This window comes from Anguilla rostrata, chromosome 17 (genome assembly GCF_018555375.3).
Source record: "Anguilla rostrata isolate EN2019 chromosome 17, ASM1855537v3, whole genome shotgun sequence".
NCBI lineage: Eukaryota > Metazoa > Chordata > Actinopteri > Anguilliformes > Anguillidae > Anguilla > Anguilla rostrata.
The window spans coordinates 24,962,808-24,978,807 of NC_057949.1; the positions used below are offsets into that span (position 1 = coordinate 24,962,808).

Below are 16,000 nucleotides of genomic sequence, written 5' to 3' on the forward strand. Positions count from 1 at the left end.
CAATAGCCTGGCTCTCTCTTGACTAGTTAGCCAATAGATTTGCGCTACCTTGCTGATTGCATTAATTCAGCTCAGATTCTTATCTTATGCAGTAACGATCACTAGGGGGAGCAGAGGAGGTCAAAGAGGGGGCCATGGTGGAAAAGACAGTGTCCAGCACTTGAAAGCATCATGGGTCTTGGTGTAGCCATCAGATTCGTGACTCTCCTGTGTGCTGAGCACTCTTGGAAGCCTATGAGAAACAAAGACCATCAACACTGTTACTATCAACTCTGCTATAACAGCATACTACCAACACGGTTAGTATCAGCACTGGACAGTGGGGACGCTACTGTGATATGTAGACAGGGGAGAACATGTGCTCTTCTCCTTAAAGTGCATGAGGGTGAGTGTGTGTGGGGGGGGGGGGGGGGGGGAGGGGGAGAGAGAGGCTGTGAGCGTACCCGGGAGCTGCCAGATTGGTTGGTGCTGAATTCAGAATATTTCTTCTGAGACGTACAGAGGTGGGACAGGAACTTGCCATACTCTTCTCTCACCTGAGGGGGGCAGCAGAAGGCAGGCAGGATTGTGATTAAAACATGGTATTTAAGTGATCATTTTTCTTGACTGCAAACACACCTTTCTGGATACTATGGTCAAATAAATGAAAAGCACAACAACAAATGTGCTTTGATTCAAAAACACATGAACTATTGAACTATTTTCATCTTTGCACATTCAAGGCAAATCTAAAGCACTGTTTTGTGAATCTCTCTGAACACAATGCCGTCAGTCAATACAAGATTCACTCCAGTGTGTTTTATTTATTTATTTATTTTTGCAAATGGTCCAAATTTTCTGTAGTTGAATATAATCTATTGCAGTCATGTTAATCATGTCTATGAGCATGTAATCATGTCTATGAGCATATACCAAAATCTAATGTATGGGGAGTCATAGTGGCAGTGGCTGGAAAAAGAATGAAAACTGTGAGAGAATGAGTATACACAGACTAGGAGGGGGAAAAGGCCATCAGAGGTGTGTATGTGTATGTGTGGGTGTGTGTGTATGTGTATGTGTGGGCGTGTGTGTGTGTGCGCGTGCGTGTGGGTGAGTGAACAGCACACCTGTTTGGAGAGCAGGCAGTGCATCAGGAACAGCAGCGCCCCCTGTAGGCTGTTGAGGACAGTGAAAATGCACTCCAAGGGGCGATTGCCTTTTTCAAACAGGAAATAGCCGAAGATCCACATGTTGCCCAACACGCACAGCTGAACGACTGCAGTTACTGTGAATGTCCTGCAGGGGGGGACATCAGGCATTGATGATTGTAATATATGTGTATATAACAGTATTAGATACTTGTGGTGACAGTATGTGGGGCTATATGTGTATTCTTATAATGTGTAGTATATGCATGTATTGTGCACATACTTGATCTTCCTCAGGTTGGAGAAGTCTGGGTTGAGGCTAGAGAACTTTTCTGCCAACTTCCACACTGTTATTAGGAAGAAGAAGACGTTCACCTGGGAGAGAATGGTGATTGTGAAAAATATTCCAAAATAGTGTAATTGTGTTCCTAAACCTGTCTTAGCACAGAAAACTCTTCAGGAGACCACAGACAAGTATTTTCTCACCACCTAAAACTAGAGGAGGTCACTGGTGAGCAATGGTATGAGGATAAACCCACTGACTAAAGCCCTCTATCTGTGCAGAATGCTATGGCCAACAGTGTGCTACCATGTGGCCTGCTATTCACAGACTGTACTGACATGGTCTGGATTAGATACCGGACCACAGCAAACATCCACAGACAGGAACCCAGCGTTTTAACAGGACAAGCCTCCCAGTAGCCCCCAAAAAGAAACACTTAGTCTTAGGGTACATGAAGGACCGGACTGCGGTGGGGCTGCAATGGGGGGGGGGGGGTCAGATTCGGTGCAGGGTGGTGGGGTGGGTTCTTATATCTCAATGTGTGAGACTCACCGTGATGATTATGCAGACAGGACCAAAGAAACTCCAAATTAATCCCTGCTTTGAAGTCAGCCAGCAGCTGTGGAAAGACACAGCACTGTTACAAAGCAGAGAGACAGACAGACATACAGGCAGGCAGAGAGACAGACAGACAGACAGATAGGCAGGCAGAGACAGACAGACAGGCAGACAGACAGGTAGGCAGAGAGACAGACAGGCAGGCAGACAGACAATCAGAGAGACAGACAGGCAGAGAGAAAGACAGACAGGCAGAGAGACAGGCTCAGAGAGACAGACAGGCAGACAGACAGACAGACAGACAGACAATCAGACAGACAGACAGGCAGAGAGACAGACAGACAGACAATCAGACAGAGAGACAGACAGACAGACAGACAGACAGTCAGACAGAGAGACAGACAGACAGACAGACAGCCAATCAGAGGGTTCCTCACACTCGCTCGGTGCCGTATCCCTCGGAGCGGACGCCGGCGGAAATGGCGACGATGATGGCGGGAATGCCGTAACCGGCCGCCGTCATGCAGCGGGGGTGCAGCGTGGTGTTGAAGACCAGCACCACCATGCGGTACAGCTGCACCCCCTCCAGACACATCCAGCAGAACGCCGCCAGGAAGAAGAAGTGAAGGAGACCGGCCACAAGCGCACAGCCAACCTGAGAGAGAGAGGGAGAGAGAGAGGGGGGGGGGGGAGACATGATTGCAAAACAGATAGACTATCTCTCTTTGTAGCACGCACACACACACACAAACCATACACACACACAAACAGACACACACAGACACCCACACACACACACGCACACGCACACACACACAGACACAAACCCACACACCTTGTTCTGTGTGCTGGAGATGCCTGCGAGGAAGACGAGGTTGGCGATGAAGAGGCAGACGCAGAGGTGGAGGTGGATGGTGTTGCGTGTTCCCTGGATGGAGCGGCAGCAGAAGAAGGTGACGATGCAGAGCAGAAGGCACACCTGAGACACGGAAAGCCCCACCCAGGTGATCACCTCCAAATGGAATGCATCCTGCCAACAAACAAACAAGGTACATGCTTGAGGTGTCCCTCTGTATTCGCTACACACTCAAGAGCTGTCTTCCATTCCTTTGCCCTCTCCACAACAACAAGAAAATATCTTACATGCACACACTATTCAGGGAGAGGTGGGCAAAAATCCCCTCCCCCCATGGGCTCCTCCCTCCGTCAGCCCCTCCCCCCCCCCGTCGGCCTCACCTCCACCTTGTACAGCGCCATCAGCACAGCGAAGCTGCCCAGGTGAGAGCAGGAGCACACCGTGTGCGTGGAGTTGGAGCGCACCACCTCACAGCCCCGCTCAGACCAGCCCCCGCCGGTGCTCGCCCCGTCCCAGTAAACGCAGGAGTGGGAGCGGTTCTCCTCCGTTCCCTGGGAGAAGAACAGGAAGTGAGGTGGAAAGCAGAACAGGAAGTGACCCAGGGAACATTTTTGTGGTGAAATGGCATTTAGGGCGTTCAGACAGGGGTGCTGGGCGTAATTCCCAAGCCCAGGATACAGATGTATTTTTATATTATCTCTAACCCTAACCCTAACCCCCCCCAACCCCACCCCGCCAACGGCAGCCCAGAGTTCTGGTGAAAACCTGGCTAAATTCAATTGAAAAGCCAGAGATTTTCAGGCAACTAGGATGTCGCCAGGCTATATCCAAGTAAAACTTGAGCTACTGTATATTGGGGTGAATTTAGTTTACATCAATAACGTCTCTCAATCTAGATCTCCACCCTCCTACACATGTAGAGGGCGTGGGGGTGGGGGGGTACGGGACAGGGGGGGTGGTGGTAAGAATTCAGAACAGCTACAAGCGAGAGAAACACAGTGTGAGACGGTTTCTCGTGATTCGGGATTCAGTGCTGGCTGTGCTCACCTGAAGGTGTGAGAAGGTGAGGGTGACGGGTTTCTGCAGGTGTCCCGTGTTTGCATTGCTGACGCTGACTGTCACCACTTTGGAGTTCATTGAGAATTTGGTGCCTTTGTGCTCCGCGCTCAGGCCCTGGAATGAGTCATTGGTGGATGACTCCAGGCCTTTATAAGTCATGAGAGCGACAGCTGCAAACCCTGGGTCAAAGGTCAGGGGTCAGGAGGTCAAGGTCACTTTTTTTTAGTGTTCGCATTGTCATCAGAAATGTTCAAAAATCATTTGAAAAATTAACAATTTAACCAGGGTACAATAACACATTGCCATATAAAAATATGTTTTGTATTTGTAATGTAATGGTAAACAGAGAAATATAGATGATGATGATGATGATGCATTTGGAGAAAGATGAAGAATACCAGGGTAGGTGGTATCTCCGGCAGCAGTCTCCCAGTGTGTATCCAGATGTACGTGTTCAGTCGACAGGCTGATCTTCCCCTTGGGGGACATCTGACCTCTCTCCACTAAAAAAAACATGTCTGGCGAGAGACAAAGGGAATAAGCAACCTGAAGCATGGGTCCCCAATCCTGTTCACCCCAAGCTCCCTCCTGGCAGTGATATAACATCCTCATTAACACTTTTTTTTTCACCACCCACTACAGTCTGTGATCCAGTGGTTAATATACTAGCACACGGAAGCAAATCAAAAATTGGACATCATTTACTATGTACTGTATATTATTTTGATAGAATATGATTAGATATGTTCTTAGTACAATATAAATCTGTAAGAAATTACAATGATCACAAAATTAACAAGCGCATGTTATTAGAAAATATTTACTCGTAGTAAGTTGTCGTGCAAACATCCTTCCAGCTGAATTATCACCGGTTTCACTATGAACTCTTCACAAACATCAAGGCAGGTTGAATTTAGGCTTTTTAACTTGTAGGCTTAAAATAGCATGCAGATGAATAAGAAGATAGGCTTGTTCCTGGGTAAAATTTTTCACATTTGTCTTCCCTTACAGATTACAGTCTGCTGTAAGATGCCGCATTGCAGTTTTTTTTTGCATTGTCTCACTGTACATCGACTCATATCCAGCCCAACTTACACAGCATATATTCTTTTTTCATACAACACACACAGCTCAGTATTTTACTGTGACAGTGTACAATGACAGTATCCCATCTGGCAAGCAGACCTATGCTGGTTTGGGATTTGGTTTCACTGTTTCAAAGAATACTTCTAAGACCTTCACTTCATCTGACAGTTGCCAGGGAAGATAGTCTCTGTCTGTCACTGTCTAAAAGCACTTCCCCTATACAGATAAGCCAAAGAACCCTTTTTTTGCTGAGAGCGTATGACCAGCCCAAAAAAACAGCCCACAGACTGGACTGTGCAAAGTCACGGTGATCAGCAGCAGGTAAAACAGCTGTCAGCGGACGGGAGCGTGCAGCAGCGTGCAGCCGTTGAATGGAGCTCCTACCTGTGTGGTCAGTGGATTTCCTGGTCCTGTTATTGGGCAATAGATGCGCTATCCGCCACAGGGCATCCTCTACCACCTTCAGGAAGTGGGTTACCATGCGGTTATCTTTCAGCGGCCCAGCCGACAGCAGCTTGTCGATTTTGGTTAACAGGCTCTGGAGGAAGCCATGAAGAAAGAAAAAAAAATGAGGGGTGGGAGAGAGGGAGAGAATATATTCAGTGGACGTGATGTACTGCCGCTGTGATGGGCAGCAGTGTAGTGTAATGGGTAAGGAACCGGTCTTGTAACCTAAAGGTCACAGGTTCAATTCCCGGGATAGGACACTGCCGTCGTACCCTTGAGCGGGGTACTTCACCTGCATTGCTTCAGTATATATCCAGCTGTAGAACGACTTACACAAATTTTTTTTAAGAAATTTGTGTAAGTCGTTCTGGATAAGAGTGTCTGCTAAATGCCTACAATGCAATGTAATGTGCTTCTGTAAAGACACCTGAGTTGACTGTTTATGTAGTTTGAGTTTTGGGATGGTGGTTTGCGTTAGTTGTTGGTTAGGGTGCTGTGAAGCTGTGGGTTGGTTGGGGGTTGTTGGGAGTCGTGGTGAACAAATCAGGTTTGGTTTCACCTCCAACAGCGTCTCTCCACAGAGTTGTCCTCCTGCTGGTCTAGGAGAACCATTCAGGGCATTGCATCCGTCTCTCGTCAGCGATAAAACTTTTTCAAGCCCTGCTGGTATCTGAGAGGGAATCGAGGAGAGGGGGGAAAGGATTCAGAGAAAGGGATGGAGGAAAGTTGAGTCCGTAAAAGGTGACACGTTCACCATTGTATCTGTTCAGTCTGAATCTCCATTAGAGGTCAGTAATGACCCAATTTTTCAAAGTGAAGAGTACCTGGTCATGTGAACCCACTGGTGCAAAATGTTTGTAGGGCAGCTCTAAGGGAGAATGAGAGATTTGTTAGAGACCACCATGGAGATCCATCTGTCCATTATCTTTACCCGCTTATCCAGGGCAGGGTCACTGGGGGTGCTGGAGCCTATCCCAGCGTGCAATGGGTGAGAGGCAGGAATACACCCTGGACAGGCCACCTGTCACCTAGTCATACACACCATTCCCTCACACACTCATAGCTATGGGCAATTTAGAGTCTCCAATTCACCTACCTGCAAACCAAAGTACCTGGAGGAAACCCACACGGACACAGAAAGGCCCAGGCCGGATTCGAACCCAAGACCTTATTGCTGTGAGGCGACAGAGCTACCCACTGCACCATCCATCATGGAGATCCAACACAGAATGCGTGCACTTTCAGGAAGTCTCAAAACTTGTTGGATGTGGATATCGCAAGACAGAATCAGAATGGTGTTGGTGGGGTCTGGTGGCATCCCCAGGTCTCGTAACAAAAGCATTATGTTGGAAACGCTGGACTGAACTATGCAGCGTTGCCCCTAGTGGTGATTAGCCTCTGCTTCTGCCCCCTCCGCCCATTACCTACTCACTCACCAATACACTTTGCCAGGTCAATGCCATAGTTAATAAATCCACTCTTGCAGATGCACTTGTAGCTGCCCTTTGTGTTGGTGCAGTTTCCACCCTCTCCGCAGATCAACATATCAGACGAGCACTCATCTACATCTGGGGGGGGGGGGTAAAGACGGAGAAGGAGGGAGGGTATAAGAGAGGGATGGATGACAATCAGCCATCAACAACAACAATAGGACATCCTAAGGTAATTTTGCTTCTGTGCATAGCTATCTAATACAGTGATATATAATGTCCCTGGATGTCAGCGAGGCCAGCTGAGGGTGGGGCCGAGGGCAGGCTGAGGGCGGGGCCTATATTGAAGGGGGTGGAGCCACAGCAAAGATGCTGCCAGTGGAAAGAACAGAACATTATATTACAGGCATTTTGCAGACACTCTCATCTATTTAAACTGCTGGATACACACCGAAGCAATGCAGGTTAAGTACCTTGCTCAAGGGTACAACGGCAGTGTCCTTCCTGAGAATCGACCCCGTGACCTTTAGGTTACAAGACCAGTTCCTTACCCATTATACTGCACTGCTGTCGCGAGGAGGACACAACACTCACATAAAAGGCAAGAGGCAGAGAAGGGCATGAGATCACATAGACAGATCTACATGCTCCCCCATCCTCTTGCTGAATAGCCTGCAGGTCGAGAGGGGAGAGAGAGGGACGAGAGAAGGTGGGAGGGAGGGGTTGATTGAGGGGAAGGGAGAAAAAGCAAGGTAGGAGGATTGGAGGCAGAGGGAAGGAGGGAGGAGGGGAAAGAACAGAGATGTTGGGAGAGGGGAGAAGAGGAGAGGAGAGGAAAGAGAGAGAGAAGAAGAAAAGAGCAGCGTAAAACCCAGATCACTCATCCCAGAATAGTTCTTAATGACTGCAGAGCAGGGGTTTGACCTGGGCCACTGATCCCAGAGCTTTGAATGAGCAAAACAAAATGTACAAATAACCAAATAAAATCCATTGAGCAGAGATACGTGTATCGGTGTCATGGAAACACAAATCAGGGTGTGGTCTGTCACAGGAATACCTCTCTAATTTAAACCTTTCAAATTCCAGATGCTTTCAGGGAAAAAAAAATATTTGGAAATATTTCCAAGGTGCCGGTTAATGATTTAAGCATATAGACGAATGAACGGTGAACTCTATGTAAATAGGAGACGGAAGCCTTCTGAGTCAGTGAAAATAGTTTATTAAGAGAAAGAGAGGGAGAGGGAGAATGAGAGAGAAGGGGAGAGAGAAAAAGAGGGAGACAGAGAAAGAGAGGGAGGGACAGAGATGTTGTCTGTAGATCAGTGGAAAGACGCTAGCACAGAGAGAGAGGAAGTGGAAGCACAGCTGTGGTTGGGACAGTAATGAACTTTTTCCTACATCTATGGAAAAAAAAAAAACTTGAAGCAAAATCTAAAATATTTCATTAAGACTGAAACACCCTTCCCCCAAATTCCATAAAAGTAATGAGGGACAATCTGACCTTTACATGTGATCCCATCGGTGGCCAAAAAAGCTTCTGTCCCGTTGCTGGAGACGAATCCCTGTTTGCAGCTGCAGGAATACGATCCTATTGTGTTCTGACATGTTGTGTTGGGACCACAATAATCCCTGGTTTCATTACACTCGTTTATGTCTGCAGAACAACAAGAAAATGTTTTCACATATTGAATAGTTAATATTTCACGTGCACAAAAGAAAAAAGACTCCAGACATGACACAGTCTAATTCATTTCTCACGCAAAAAAAGAAATGGTTTAAGATATGATAAATGATAACACACGCAATTTGATGGCTGCATAAGAGAACGCATTGCTTCATCCGATATTTTGTATTGATACTGCATTGGAGGAAGACCGCGTTCAAATACAAATGGCCATCCATCCTCTCAGACTCTTGCTGAATATCCTGCAAGCTGGAGCCTATCCCAGCGTACAATGGGTGAGAGGCAGGAATACAACCTGGACAGGCCACCTGTCACCTAGTCATACACACCATTCCCTCACACACTCATAGCTATGGGCAATTTAGAGTCTCCAATTCACCTACCTGCAAACCAAAAGTACCTGGAGGAAACCCACACGGACACAGAAAGGCCCAGGCCGGATTTGAACCCAAGACCTTATTGCTGTGAGGCGACAGAGCTACCCACTGCACCATCCATCATGGAGATCCAACACAGAATGTGTGCACTTTCAGGAAGTCTCAAAACTGCAGATTGTCGGATGTGGATATCGCAAGACAGAATCAGAATGGTGTTGGTGGGGTCTGGTGGCATCCCCAGGTCTCGTAACAAAAGCATTATGTTGGAAACGCTGGACTGAACTACGCAGCGTTGCCCCCTAGTGGTGATTACGCCCTCTGCTTCTGCCCCCTCCGCCCATTACCTACTCACTCACCAACACACTTTGCCAGGTCAATGCCATAGTTAATAAATCCACTCTTGCAGATGCACTTGTAGCTGCCCTCTGTGTTGGTGCAGTCTCCACCCTTTCCGCAGATCGACCTAACAGCTGAGCACTCATCTACATCTGGGGGGGTAAAGACAGAGAAGGAGGGAGGGTATAAGAGAGGGATGGATGACAATCAGCCATCAACAACAACAATAGGACATCCTAATGTAATTTTGCTTCTGTGCATAGCTATCTAATACAGTGATATATAATGTTCCTGGATGTCAGCGAGACCAGCTGGGGGTGGGGCCAAGGGCAGGCTGAGGGCGGGGCCTATATTGAAGGGGGTGGAGCCACAGCAAAGATGCTGCCAGTGGAAAGAACAGAACATTATATTAGAGACATTTTGCAGACACTCTCATCCATTTAAACTGCTGGATACACACTGAAGCAATGCAGGTTAAGTATCTTGCTCAAGGGTACAACGGCAATGTCCTTCCTGAGAATCGACCCCGTGACCTTTAGGTTACAAGACCAGCTCCTTACCCATTATACTGCACTGCTGTCCCGAGGAGGACACAACACTCACATGAAAGGCAAGAGGCAGAGAAGGGCATGAGATCACATAGACAGATCTACATGCTCCCCCCATCCTCTTGCTGAATAGCCTGCAGGTCGAGGGGGGAGAGAGAGGGATGAGAGAAGGTGGGAGGGAGGGGTTGATTGAGGGGAAGGGAGAAAAAGCAAGGTAGGAGGGTGGGAGGCAGAGGGAAGGGGGGAGGAGGGGAAAGAACAGAGATGTTGGGAGAGGGGAGAAGAGGAGAGGAGAGGAGAGGAGAGGAAAGGGAGAGAGAAGAAGAAAAGAGCAGAGTAAAACCCAGATCACTCATCCCAGAATAGTTCTTAATGACTGCAGAGCAGGGGTTTGACCTGGGCCACTGATCCCAGAGCTTTGAATGAGCAAAAAAAATGTACAAATAACCGAATAAAATCCATTGAGCAGAGATACGTGTATCCGTGTCATGGAAACACAAATCAGGGTGTGGTCTGTCACCGGATTTGAACCCAAGACCTTATTGCTGTGAGGCGACAGAGCTACCCACTGCACCATCCATCATGGAGATCCAACACAGAATGCGTGCACTTTCAGGAAGTCTCAAAACTGCAGATTGTCGGATGTGGATATCGCAAGACAGAATCAGAATGGTGTTGGTGGGGTCTGGTGGCATCCCCAGGTCTCGTAACAAAAGCATTATGTTGGAAACGCTGGACTGAACTACGCAGCGTTGCCCCCTAGTGGTGATTACGCCCTCTGCCCATTACCTACTCACTCACCAACACACTTTGCCAGGTCAATGCCATAGTTAATAAATCCACTCTTGCAGATGCACTTGTAGCTGCCCTCTGTGTTGGTGCAGTCTCCACCCTTTCCGCAGATCAACATATCAGACGAGCACTCATCTACATCTGGGGACGGGGGGGGGGGGGTAAAGACGGAGAAGGAGGGAGGGTATAAGAGAGGGATGGATGACAATCAGCCATCAACAACAACAATAGGACATCCTAAGGTAATTTTGCTTCTGTGCATAGCTATCTAATACAGTGATATATATTGTTCCTGGATGTCAGCGAGGCCAGCTGAGAGTGGGGCCAAGGGCAGGCTGAGGGCGGGGCCTATATTTAAGGGGGTGGAGCCACAGCAAAGATGCTGCCAGTGGAAAGAACAGAACATTATATTAGAGACATTTTGCAGACACTCTCATCCATTTAAACTGCTGGATACACACTGAAGCAATGCAGGTTAAGTATCTTGCTCAAGGGTACAACGGCAATGTCCTTCCTGAGAATCGACCCCGTGACCTTTAGGTTACAAGACCAGTTCCTTACCCATTATACTGCACTGCTGTCCCGAGGAGGACACAACACTCACATGAAAGGCAAGAGGCAGAGAAGGGCATGAGATCACATAGACAGATCTACATGCTCCCCCCATCCTCTTGCTGAATAGCCTGCAGGTCGAGGGGAGAGAGAGGGACGAGAGAAGGTGGGAGGGAGGGGTTGATTGAGGGGAAGGGAGAAAAAGCAAGGTAGGAGGGTGGGAGGCAGAGGGAAGGGGGGAGGAGGGGAAAGAACAGAGATGTTGGGAGAGGGGAGAAGAGGAGAGGAGAGGAGAGGAAAGGGAGAGAGAAGAAGAAAAGAGCAGAGTAAAACCCAGATCACTCATCCCAGAATAGTTCTTAATGACTGCAGAGCAGGGGTTTGACCTGGGCCACTGATCCCAGAGCTTTGAATGAGCAAAAAAAATGTACACATAACCGAATAAAATCCATTGAGCAGAGATACGTGTATCGGTGTCATGGAAACACAAATCAGGGTGTGGTCTGTCACAGGAATACCTCTCAAATTTAAACCTTTCAAATTCCAGATGCTTTCAGGGAAAAAAAATATTTGGAAATATTGGTTAATGATTTAAGCATATGGACAAATGAACGGTGAACTCTATATGAGTAGAAGACAGAAGCCTTCTGAGTAAGTGAAAATAGTTTATTAAGAGAAAGAGAGGGAGAAAGAGAGAGAGAGAGAAAGAGAGAGGGGGAGAAAGAGGGAGATAGAGAAAGAGAGGGAGGGACAGAGATGTTGTCTGTAGATCAGTGGAAGGATGCTAGCACAGAGAGAGAGGAAGTGGAAGCACAGCTGTGGTTGGGACAGTAATTAACTTTTTCCTACATCTATGGAAAAAAAAAAACTTGAAGCAAAATCTAAAATATTTCATTAAGACTGAAACACCCTTCCCCCAAATTCCATAAAAGTAATGAGGGACAATCTGACCTTTACATGTGATCCCATCGGTGGCCAAAAAAGCTTCTGTCCCGTTGCTGGAGACGAATCCCTGTTTGCAGCTGCAGGAATACGATCCCACTGTGTTCTTACATTTTGTGTTGGGACCACAATAATTCTTCATTTCAGTACAGTCATTGATGTCTGCAGAACAACAAAAAAATGTTTTCACGTACTGAATAATTAATATTTCACGTGCACAAAAGAAAAAAGACTCCAGGCATGACATGGTCGAATTCATTTCTCACGCAAAAAAAGAAATGGTTTAAGATATGATAAATGATGATAACACACGCAATGTGATGGCTGCATAAGAGAACACACTGCTTCGTCTGATATTTTTTTATTGATACTGCATTGGAGGAAGACCCCATTCAAATACAAATGGTCATCCATCCATCCATCCATCCATTATCTATGCCCGCTCATCCTGAGCAAGGTCGCGGGGGTTGCCAGAGCCTATCCCAGCGTGCATTGGGCAAGAAGCAGGAACAGACCCTGGACAAATGCTCATTTTTCTCTATAAAAAATATACAACTACACCCCCTTGGCAAGGCTTCCCTCTTCTAACGAAGTCTACGTTCATAATTTGTTTTTTTTTAAACTGCCACTTCTTCCCACTCTGACAGGTGAGGGTTTGAGCAGTATTACCTCCACATGAATCACGTGTGAAATTGACAGCACGTGATCTCGTTCTGTACCCAGAGTCACACTGGCAGTAGTAGCTGCCATTGCTGTTGAAGCACACCGCATTCGATCCACAGACTGGCCTCTCCTTATCGGCGCATTCATCCACATCTGTAAGGGGAAATAACATCAGAGCTGAAGATCGGAAAAACACTGGCCTGTATTCAAGCCGCATATGTCTTTGGCATACAAGTAAATGACAGCGGTGCGGTTTTAGTGATTGCTGAACTTGCCAACAACTAACGTGCCAAAAAGTCTGTGAATCAAGGTGTAGTTGTGAATTTTTAAATGCTGATTTTTAACTGTCAGTTAAATTTAAGGACTGAAGGTGATTCCACCGGTCATCATTTACAAATTAAAAGTCCACATAAAGGAGGTGTGTCACGGAGTTATGGGATCATGGTCAGGCACCAGAAGGTTGTGGGTTCAAAATCGGGAAGACCCATGAGGCCCGTACCAAATGCAGATGGTCTTAGCAAATATATCCAGCTACTGGTCGCATATTATAATTATTGCGGGAAACTTACCTAAACAACCATCAGGTCGTGTTTCAAACCCTATTGAGCAGGCTGAGAGTGCCAAATCTGCCATCAGGGAGAAAGAGAGACCTGCAGGAGGAAGTCGAAGCTGCCGTCATCATCATCTTCATCATCCAACGCGTTTCTGGGTACATTCAAAAGCCGTGCACTTTTAAAAGACCACTGACCACCAGAAACTACAGAAGGGAGCTACAATGCAGGTGCCATCATTACCCATAATTCCAAACCAATGGCAGGAAATGGGTTAAAAAAAAAAAAAAACATTTTATGTTATTCCATGACCTTGTGAGAAACTCCTAACATAATGGAATCACACTTAACAGAACCACAAACACCAGCACCATATCCACCGATACCGCTCACTCTCCACTACAACAAAACCACAAACACCATCACCATATCCACCAATACCACACACTCTCCACTACAACAGAACCACAAACACCAGCACCATATCCACCAATACCACACACTCTCCACTACAACAGAACCACAAACACCAGCACCATATCCACCAATACCACACACTCTCCACTACAACAGAACCACAAACACCAGCACCATATCCACCAATACCACACACTCTCCCCTCCAGCATAACCACTAATGCCAAGACCATATCCACCAATACCACACACTTTCCACTACAACAGAACCACAAACACCAGCACCATATCCACCAATACCACACACTCTCTTCCCTTGGTGTACATCACTAACACCGACACCATGGCAACCCAATCAGCACTGCTATTACACACATCATAGTTACGCAACACAAAACTAACAGCACAATACCACACTCTACCTAAACCACAACGAAGCCAATAGTTTTTCAATCCACAGAATCAAAGTGATGACAATAATGTCCACTTCATCAAAAAGTGCAACATTTTCAAATCAATTTGAAAAACTTATATTTTATCAAAGTTTCTATATTTGAGAACATTTAACTTATAAGCAAACAAATAAATAAAAATAAACACACAAAGAACTTTTTGATAGATAAAAAAATGTAAATGTAAAAAATGATATTAAATTAAATATATATTATATATATATATATATATATATATATTATATATATATATTAACACCATCTTCAAGTGGTGTGAATTCAAAATAACTCGACACGTTTCTTTTACTCCTTTCTTTTCCAGCCATCTATAAAAAAATTAATTTAAAAAAAATCAGTTTTCCAGTTTCAAACATGCATTTTATGAATATTTTTATGATTGTTGTTGTTATTAATTTTTTATTATTATTTCTTAGTATCTATTCTCAGTAAATGAATTATATTTTCTTATTTTATTCCTACTACATTATCTCAAAGAGTAAGACTTTATCTAGCGGAGCTAATGAGTGAATCAAGTGTAACGTTAGATGAAACTAAATTGACTGGATGAAATACGTAACGTGAGGCTTGTCCATAAGAATTCGGTGGTGAAAGAAACTACAATGCGCTTTCGTGCAGGTTACCCGCGCTAACTGTTGGTTGATTCACTTCTCCAACAGCAATCCTTCTGTCATGTTATCATGACAAAGCTAGATAACATGGCTTAAAATGATCCACGTTAGAAGTGTTGTATCGGCGTTTTTACTGTCTGGTTAGCTTGCTACGATGACGCGTAACTAGATGACACACTCGCTTGCAATAACGCGTTGGTAATTGACACAGCATCTTAGTAGCTAATATCATTATCTCAGATAAAAAAACAAATGTGTGATGCATCCAATCACCATTTTATTTTGGCTGGTTATTTATTTGAGAATACAGCGATGTCCTCTGGAAATGTAGATCCTACGCTGCTTATGTGCTCACTGCCACTTCATAAAGGCTTACTAGCCAGCTAGTTTGCTAAAGTGAACCAAATATGTTAGCTAGCTCGCTCGCTTTATAATGAGTATTGATAAACACAGTGGTCGTATAAACGCATTTAATTAAAAACTTTCACTAAATATACATATCTTTATTGCGGCAATCGAATCTGTGCAGACAAGTCTTGCAGTGGAGAATATAAAATGAGGCACGAGTAACAAACGTCTTATTACAGAAGTAGCGCGTCAGCTGCTGCAGTTCACACTTCTATTAGAGCTCCCTCTACTGGATAATTCTTACAACGTTCGAACAGGCAAGTACAGATAAATAATCAATGTTTTTTTTTGTTTATTATACTTATTTAAAAATCGGAACACATCGGCTGCATAACTGCCGATCCCGATGTCGTCAAAAAAGTCAAATAATGGCCGATATATCGGCCAAACCGATATATCGGTCGGGGTCTATTGATTATCTTAAAAAGTGACACAAGATTAAGTGATCGCCTTAAGGAAAGTGACTTACCCAGAATCAGCAAAAACACTGCCCTCATGATGGAAAAAGAAGATGACCAAACCACTCAAATAGAAAAAGGAAGACACAGACCTTAAAAAAAAAATTATTAAATAAAAAACAGCCTTTAACCAAAATGTAAATTTAAAACAGACAAGCCGACAAGCAGCAAAGTCAAGCTTAGACCAAATGATTCAAGTTTAAACAGCTGTGCTGCCGATCAGCTAAATGACAAAACCTCTCTGTATGCTCATTGAAATGGTTCTCTCTCTCTCTCTCTCTCTCTCTCTCTCTTTTCCTCTCCTTCTCGTGAGTTCAGCCTCTCTGGGCAGGGCTTTTTCATTGCA

At 45.5% G+C, this 16,000-nt stretch overlaps 1 protein-coding gene across 8 annotated transcripts; it reads right to left on the minus strand.

Moving 5' to 3' along the window:
* Positions 1-65: 65 nt before the first annotated feature.
* On the minus strand, positions 66-16,000 carry LOC135243042 (adhesion G protein-coupled receptor E5-like). Of its 8 annotated transcripts, none has more exons than XM_064314504.1 (21): positions 15,666-15,998; positions 13,310-13,390; positions 12,747-12,893; positions 12,087-12,239; positions 10,593-10,724; positions 9,264-9,395; positions 8,348-8,500; positions 6,853-6,984; positions 6,241-6,284; positions 5,976-6,086; positions 5,354-5,507; positions 4,282-4,401; positions 3,872-4,062; positions 3,205-3,375; positions 2,804-2,998; positions 2,406-2,623; positions 1,963-2,029; positions 1,411-1,502; positions 1,107-1,275; positions 444-536; positions 66-232 (listed from the first exon to the last, which is right to left on the minus strand). In XM_064314504.1, exons 1-21 carry the CDS (start codon positions 15,691-15,693, stop codon positions 191-193), a joined length of 2,625 nt encoding a protein of 874 aa, XP_064170574.1. In that variant the 5' UTR covers positions 15,694-15,998; the 3' UTR covers positions 66-190. The 8 variants fall into 8 exon arrangements, with proteins under 8 accessions (XP_064170574.1, XP_064170577.1, XP_064170578.1 ...); XM_064314507.1 differs by having other exon boundaries at positions 9,264-9,370; positions 10,700-10,724; positions 15,666-15,997; XM_064314508.1 differs by lacking the exon at positions 8,348-8,500 and having other exon boundaries at positions 15,666-16,000.

Excerpts from the sequence above, each read along its gene's own strand:
- LOC135243042 (XM_064314504.1), bottom strand. The coding sequence starts at position 15,693 with ATGAGGGCAGTGTTTTTGCTGATTCTGG. Across the intron at positions 12,894-13,309 it reads ACGACCTGATGGTTGTTTAG|ATGTGGATGAATGCGCCGAT; the intron begins GTAAGTTTCCCG and ends TTCCCCTTACAG. Across the intron at positions 2,999-3,204 it reads TGGCGCTGTACAAGGTGGAG|GATGCATTCCATTTGGAGGT; the intron begins GTGAGGCCGACG and ends GTTTGTTGGCAG.